The 7290-nt window shown below is 45.2% G+C and overlaps 2 protein-coding genes across 3 annotated transcripts; both read right to left on the bottom strand.

The window, feature by feature from the left end:
• Window positions 1-648: 648 nt before the first annotated feature.
• On the bottom strand, window positions 649-4839 carry LOC108127008 (venom dipeptidyl peptidase 4). 2 transcript variants are annotated; one of them, XM_070277136.1, is made up of 6 exons: window positions 4659-4839; window positions 2948-3042; window positions 1981-2894; window positions 1192-1925; window positions 924-1135; window positions 649-858 (listed from the first exon to the last, which is right to left on the bottom strand). In XM_070277136.1, exons 1-6 carry the CDS (start codon window positions 4822-4824, stop codon window positions 757-759), a joined length of 2223 nt encoding a protein of 740 aa, XP_070133237.1. In that variant the 5' UTR covers window positions 4825-4839; the 3' UTR covers window positions 649-756. The 2 variants fall into 2 exon arrangements, with proteins under 2 accessions (XP_070133237.1, XP_017099307.2); XM_017243818.3 differs by lacking the exon at window positions 4659-4839 and adding an exon at window positions 3783-4073 and having other exon boundaries at window positions 650-858.
• Window positions 4840-5203: 364 nt separating this feature from the next.
• On the bottom strand, window positions 5204-7074 carry LOC108126684 (GATA zinc finger domain-containing protein 10). The gene is made up of 2 exons (XM_070277533.1): window positions 6558-7074; window positions 5204-6499 (listed from the first exon to the last, which is right to left on the bottom strand). Exons 1-2 carry the CDS (start codon window positions 6890-6892, stop codon window positions 5404-5406), a joined length of 1431 nt encoding a protein of 476 aa, XP_070133634.1. The 5' UTR covers window positions 6893-7074; the 3' UTR covers window positions 5204-5403.
• Between the last annotated feature and the right edge of the window lie 216 nt (window positions 7075-7290).

Raw genomic sequence — 7290 nt, 5'->3', positions numbered from 1 at the left:
GCATCCAGCAGCCAACAGCCAACAGCTAACAGCCATGATGGAGCTTATCCCATCCAGTTTCCGGAGCTGCAAAATTTGCTACCAATTTGTCCCAAACATTGGCGCTGGCTTTAATGTCTTGCCATTAGTTGGCGTTCTTGTTTACCCCAAAAGCGAGACCGATTTGTAAACTTTATTTTGAATGCTTAAAGCCTATTAAATGTGCGACAAATTTAAATAAATTAATCGGTGGTCACAAGCAACCACAACTGCCAGGTAGCCTAGAGCATGGATGGGTCGACAATAAAGGGCTTTGGAAGACCACATGAAGAGGTTGGTTCGATACAAAACAGACACAACATGCATAAAAGTTCAAAATGTTGGTCCCGGGTCATCAGAGTTTATTTGTTGAGGCCTTCCCGCCTTTTCATAAAGTAATTTTTGACTTTGATAGCGACATGTCAGGCGCAGGACTAACATACGTTCGTGCACGCAAAGGTGATTGTTTTGTGGGGTAGTCTGCTAATGAATGCGAACCTCCTGACCCCGCTGGTCGAGGTTACTCAGAATCCTTGAATTAACATGTTAACCCACATGCACACGCCAGTCGGCACCTGCCCAATTCTCACAAAAATAAAAAACACAATTTTTTTTTTTAAATTATCTCGTTTACATATAAATGATGTAACAAGCACGACTTTTTTATAAAAGGATTTAAGCGTAGAATGTACAAACAGTATTTACAAATACTCGTAATAAACTAGGCTAAAACTGGGCCTAAGGGACCTCCAGGTTAAGGCAGTTGATCCAGAAGTTGTCGATGGTGTGGTACAAGTGCGGTATCGCATTGCCAATACCATGGTTCTCATCCGTGTACGTCTGGGGTTTTACGAAGAAATATAAGCCCTTGTGGGACGAAATAAAAAACGATTTTAATCGCTTACCTGTTCCTCGAATGGAATATCTGCCCTCTGGAGTAACTTGGCCAGCAGCAACGAGTGCTGATAGTGGACATTGTCGTCTCCGGATCCGTGAATCAAGAGGAAGTCATGAGTCTTAAAGTTATCCAGGTTTCCAAAGACACTGCTTTCGTTATACTTTTGGGCATTGTCTTCTTGAGTCGGCAGACCCATATACCGCTCAGTATAAATGGTATCTGGGAAAAATATATTTTTTAAGATTTATCCAAGTTACTAAGTCGCAGTTACTCACCATAATACAACCACGAAGTGACGGGAGCTACTGATACTCCGCACTGGAAGACATGGTCCTTATCATTTTCGATGGTCTTAGCTGTCATATAGCCTCCGTAGCTCCATCCCCAGATGCCGCAACGATCCGCATCCACATAGGTCAGATTTTGCAACCATTGAGTCACAAACAGTTGGTCCTCCACTTCGTGCTTTCCCAGATTGTTGTTAACAGAGAACAGCAGGTCCTTTCCCTTGTTTCCCGTGCCACGGCCATCGATGTATGCGTAGATGGTTTCCCGAGAGGTGGTAACAAACGCCTCATAGCCCAGCACAAACGAGTTTGTAACCCGCACAGAGTTCGGCCCCTGGTAGACCACCACAATCAGGGGATACTTCTTGGCCTCGTCGAAAGTTGGCGGAAGGGCTAGCTTAGCGTATCCAATGCTTCCGTCCGCCAAGGTAACATTGAGAAAGCGGTAGCTGGGACGTTGCTTTGCCTCCAGAGTGGCTCTGTATGCGGTGTTTGGCTCCCAATCTACCAGGAGCGTATTCGAGGTGGCCTCAAAGATGCGGGTGTACGAGGGATTGGGCCCATTGCAGGTCAAGGTGTAGTAGGAGAAGGACTTGCTGAAGGTGGCGCTAGCCGACAGGCACTTCTGCCCATCCACATCGATCTGGTTGCAGCTGAGGCACTCGTCGTTGCTGAACACATGGTAAACTGATGGGTCATGGGGCTGTGTGGCCTGATAATATCTGTAAAGAAACAATTTATTTAGAATTATACCATTTCATGGTTGATTATACTTACAGCTTGTCCCTCACTTCGTCGTATCCATAGACCGACAAGACGGTGAAGTTTCCACGTGATTGCCAACTGTTGACTCCTGTTGCCAGGTCGAGGTTCCACACCTGTTGCCAGTTGTCGATAAAATAGGTAAAGATGCAGCTCTTGCCCGTGGAAAGGCACTTGGGTGTGCTGATGTCCACCCAGCCTTGCGGCTCCTCCAGTCGCTTCACCTCCGCACACGGTCCCTCGTAACTGCAGCTCTGAATGGAGGAGAGGTTCTGGCGCCGATTCAACCAGGTGACTAGCAAGTGGGTCTCATTGGACCACACCACGTTCTGCAGGATGTGGTCGGTGCCGACTATTTCCGGCGCCACAATGGGCTTCATGGTTGGGTCATTGTTGGCCAAGTCGTAAACTCGCAGGGCTACCAGTGGGTTCTTGGTGCCTGACTTTGGGTACTTGAGGTGCTCCTCGTGGGGGTATTGGTAGTAGGTTGTAATTCCATCACCGTAGAGAAAATAATTGAAAGTCTCCACATCGGTGTCGTCAAAGAAGCCCACGGCCAGTTTGGTTCCGTCGGCCGACCACCAAATAGCGCTTCCACTGCTGAGAACCTCCTCTTCGTAGACCCAGTCAGGCACCCCGTTGTAGACAACTCCGTCGACGCCGTCATCCGTAATACTGATCTCCAAGTTCTCGTTGAAATGGATGTACACGTTGTTGAGGTAGACATAGGCCAGGCGATCCCTTAGGGGCGACCATCCGCAGTAAGCCAGCTTCTCGCCCTTGTGGATCTGGACCGTGGTGTTCGTTTCAATGTCGTAGACATCGTACTGGGCGATGTAGGAGTGCCGGAACTTCTCCGTCAGGTTGTGACGGATCAGGATCTTTGTGTTGTCTGCTGACAGCGTGAATGTGGCCCCCACATAGTTGTTCTGGAGAATAGATTTCATCAGTTAGGACTTCGTGGAGTCCGTCTCAAACTTACCAGAAACGAAGACGCCTGGAAGATGGTGTCTGTTTTGGTGGCCGCGTTGTATTTATGGATGGATCTATCCGAGGCAGTATAATAAAATTCTTCATCTATAAATAAAAATAATAATTCAAGTATTTTAAAGACAATATGAGGAACTAGTCCTATTAAGCTTATATTATTAACTAAATGTGGCAGCTTGCCTGACAACTCCGACAGCCATCACTCACTAAATAGTTATATATTTTGAATACGTATTCAACAAAGTGATCCAGCTGGCAGTAAAGACCACAAATTTAGAGAAATTGAACTTTCCTTTTATGTAGTTTGGATTCAAAATGAGCAAAAAAACTAAAAACCATGTCTGGTTCAAGGGGAAAGCCACTCTTTTTAAAGGGTATTGCCACTATCTAGACACGTCCATTTTAGAAAACCACAAGTCTATGATAAGAAACCACATATAATCACGCTATCGGGGTACTAACTTGATGATCGTAATTCATTGAAGATTAGATTTGAGGAATTAGATTTCTCCGGGCTTCAATATGACAAAATTTGAAGAACATTTTTTGTTCCAAATCAAATCGGTTATGAAATCCAGGGTTTTTTTTTTTAATTTAAAAAGACCCCTCTGAATAGATGTTTATGTTTTGAAATTCATTGATGCTCTGGAAAAGTTACGGCACGGAAATATATGACATGGCATTGCCCCTATTATAATAAATTGATAAAGACGGAACGCGGTGTGAATTCCCAGTCTGATAATGCGGAGACCTCCCCCAGTTCGGGATTGTCCGGATGATAGAATGGGAGTAAACAATTGTAAGCAGGTCATCGAACCACCACCAACCTGTTATCCAGGTGCCATTGAAACTGCGGAGACCCAACGTTCCGTAAAGGGCCTCCGTTAGTTCCCACGGCGTCTTGTTCGAGCTGCCCTCCTCGTCGGCCGCCCGACCCACAACCGCCGCTTGTGCTGATGGCCCAAAGCCGAGTATTACGGCCAACACCAGCCACACCACAGATTGCAATTTGTCATGCATGTCCGAAACAGCAAGAACCAATTTTTCACTTGTCACACCGCGAAGTACAGAACGCGCAAAACGACACTCACCGCTTTGCCGCCACAAAGCAACTGAATTCGGAATCGCGAAATCAGAAATCAATTACAATCACACAGCAATTAGCGGGGACGACGACGTCGCCGCCGGCGGTGACGCCTACGATTACGCCGCCGTCGACGTCGACACCGCTGCTCTGGATGCGACGGAAAGAGCGACGAGGGCTCGAGGGATCCCCATCGAGCCGTGGAGAGTTCGACGGCTCTAAGCCACTGATGGAGCTCACCAGACTTGCCAGATAAGTCGGATTTTTTAATTGCTTTTAATCGAGCTTAATACAAAAAATGCCGTTAAATTCACTATCATAAAGTTAATTATTTTTACTCAAAATATCCTTAAAACTTGAACTTGATCCCCAGGAGTGGCTATATGGAGTCTTATTAAACATGAAAACCTTCAAAAAAACACCTTCAAATATAAGTCATAACATGGAAAGATTTCCTTCATAAAAGTTTGATTTTTTAATCATCTCTCCTAATCTGACTTCCTCCTTTATAAGCTCCTTAATATTTAAGAATATTATTGTCGTTCCTTTAAGTGTAATGTTCAATCTTAGCACATTAATTAAAATACTTAAATATTTTCCAATATTTTTAATACTTTACCGCTCAACCATGTTCCATTAAAACGAAATAATTTCAACCGATAGATGACTTCCTTCAACTTCCAAGGTTGTGCCACTCGATTCTTATCCTTTGCATTTATGGGATAAATGCAGAAAAGTTGTAACAGGAATATTAAGAGCAAAAAACTCAACAGCCCAGCGCGCATTGTAAAATATTTGGAGCACAAATGACTATTTCTTTCCTCCGACTTGGGTTTATATTGCCCTCGACGGCCCTTCCAAATAGAACCCGAACTGCACCAAGTCGAGTTCGGGTGGAGCCGAAGAAATATCAACCCATCCCCAAGCTTAACAAATGGGTTTTTACTTTGCTTATCAGAAGAAAGTATACTTTCAATTAAAACAGTATTAAAAGAGTTATGTTCAGGTAGCCGAGGCTTAAAAATGTATTACAAGGGTTTCAATAGAAAAGTAAAATAGGTGCTAATCCCAAAGTACCTGACGGCTGAGTGGAACGTTAGTCCTTGTAACTCCCCTTTTTGGTTATTTAATTTTACGATAGAAAATCCTATATTTATTTACGAATTAGGTTTATTCTTAATTTAAGAAACAGTGTGGTATGTGCTTTGTTAAGTGGTTGGTTAAAACATGGGACAGACATGCAGAGTGCTACTGAGTTCCAGTATTTAGTATAATGTTTGCATTTCTGTCCAGAAATGAGGTTTAAAAAAATCCGAAAAATGTTTACAATTGTCGACAAACAGTGGGCAAGTCTGATGGGTCTTTTATGGCTGCTTCATCTGCATAATCCTATTTAAGATTTGTGTCTGCTGCTCGAGACACTTGGGAAAGAATGCCTGCATTAGTTCGACCTTTCGTTCCTCAAGCTGTAGGCGTTGACGTGAAATCTTCGTCTGCTCCAAGAGCAATTGATTCTTCCTCCGAACTTCCTCCATGTAGACGACCTCTAGGGAGTCGGCGGTCGGCAGATTAACTGATCCACAGGGACGACCGCGTTTTCGTGGCACAGGCACAGGTGCGACCACAGCAGTCGTGGGATTAGCATTTGTGGCAGGAGAGGTCGCAGGTGGCACGCTCACAGTGCCGTTGGCGTTAGTAGCCACGCTGATTGTATTATTGCTGCTATTGATGTAGGCCACAGCCGTGATCGGCTGCGGGGTGATGGTCGAGCTAGTGACTGCGTTTTGAGAGCTATTGTTGACGTAGTGAGTAGCTTGTTGCTGGAACTGCGGTTCATAGCCAGGTTGAAATTGTGGTTGCTGTTGCTGCTGATGTTGTTGCAACTGTTGCTGCTGTTGTTGGTGCTGTTGCTGCTGCTGTTGCTGTCGTTGCTGCTGCTGCTGTTGTTGTTGCTGATGCTGCTGTTGCTGGTGATGCTGCTGTTGCTGCTGCTGCTGTTGTGGGGTCTGGAGCTCAAGCAGCTGCGCAGGCTCAGCTGGCGAATACTGTTGCTCTTGAAAAGGCAAAGAGACATAATCGTCGTCATCATACTCATTCTTTACACCCATATCATACTGATCCGTAAATAGCTCCGTGCTAAAGTTCATCCCACTGCTATTGTTGTTGTGGCTACTGCCATTGTTGCTGTTGCTGTTATTGTTGTAACAAGAGACTCCAGGCGACTCCGCGTGGGCATGTCCTTGCTGCGTCTGTTGGACCATTTGGTGCTGTTGGATCTGCTCCGAAGGGGCGTCTTCTCGGGGTGGAGTCATATCCCGATTGTTGAGCAGAGCCTCTGGCGGCAGCGGCTCAGCGTTCTTAGGCCTATGCAGGTTCTTTAGGATTCTGTTTATTATATCGTATTTCTTCCATCGTGTGGCGTAGCTGGATGGGTCCTGCTGAAGCTGCTTCTTTACTTGCCTGAAAAAAAAGAGCGATTAAATCTGAAGTCAAGAGAGGCTGCACCTTCCACACTCACCTGAATTTGGCCCTGGTCTGGTTAACCTTCATTTGAATTTCTTCCGGCTTTACGTCTACGTTATACCGCTCGTGCAGTTCCTCAGCCCACTTGCCAAAGAAGATAGTGTTCTTCCCTGTGCGCGTTAGTCTCCAGTTGTCGCGTCCCCAAATCTCGTAGAGGCGCTCCTCCTCACCGGGCGTCCAGTACCGACGAGCCTTCTCCTTCGCCCTTCCCTCCAGCAGCTCCTGCCCGCCGCACATGGCTATATCCTGGTCGGTGGCGCTACCACTAGCCCTTCCGCCGCCGGCTGCGCTTCGAGTTGCAACGTTCAGAGCCAGCTTCCCGTATTCCATGCACGAAGCCCTCCTCTCTAAAAACAGGTTGTCGCCACTCCTCGGATGTCGAAGGCTGTGCTCGAATTACACAATCCAAGGAAATGTTTTCAAGGGGAAGCCAACAGATTTTCACGCAAAAAATCAACAATAACTCTTGTACACAGAACAATATGACCGTTCGAGGCTTAGATCCTAAACACAAAACAGCGTTGCCGGATTTCATAAATTAAGGAATGCATGAATTGTACGTCTTTTGGCATTATCAATTAAAGATGCCCAAATAAAATAAATAATAAATAATAAAAAATAATTTAATAAATATAAGTTTTATATAATAAACAGATACATTGATAATTTTTAAAAATGTGTTGAAATGGCAAAACTGATGCCCTTTTAAACTGACGCCTTTTGGTCAC

This window comes from Drosophila bipectinata, chromosome 2L (genome assembly GCF_030179905.1).
Source record: "Drosophila bipectinata strain 14024-0381.07 chromosome 2L, DbipHiC1v2, whole genome shotgun sequence".
Taxonomy (NCBI): Eukaryota; Metazoa; Arthropoda; class Insecta; order Diptera; family Drosophilidae; genus Drosophila; species Drosophila bipectinata.
The sequence above is the reverse complement of the archived record's forward strand: the minus strand, read 5'-3'. Positions and strand labels throughout refer to the sequence as shown.

Bases quoted from the DNA above. Each gene is read 5' to 3' on its own strand.
- LOC108127008 (XM_017243818.3), bottom strand. From the start codon at position 3,975: ATGCATGACAAATTGCAATCTGTGGTGTGGCTGGTGTTGGCCGTAATA. The intron at 3,043-3,782 runs GTTGGTGGTGGT...TTTTATTTATAG, and splicing joins CAATGGCACCTGGATAACAG to ATGAAGAATTTTATTATACT. The intron at 1,926-1,980 runs GTAAGTATAATC...GTTTCTTTACAG, and splicing joins GACGAAGTGAGGGACAAGCT to ATATTATCAGGCCACACAGC.
- LOC108126684 (XM_070277533.1), bottom strand. From the start codon at position 6,892: ATGGAATACGGGAAGCTGGCTCTGAACGTTGCAACTCGAAGCGCAGCC. The intron at 6,500-6,557 runs GTGAGTGTGGAA...CTTTTTTTTCAG, and splicing joins CAGACCAGGGCCAAATTCAG to GCAAGTAAAGAAGCAGCTTC.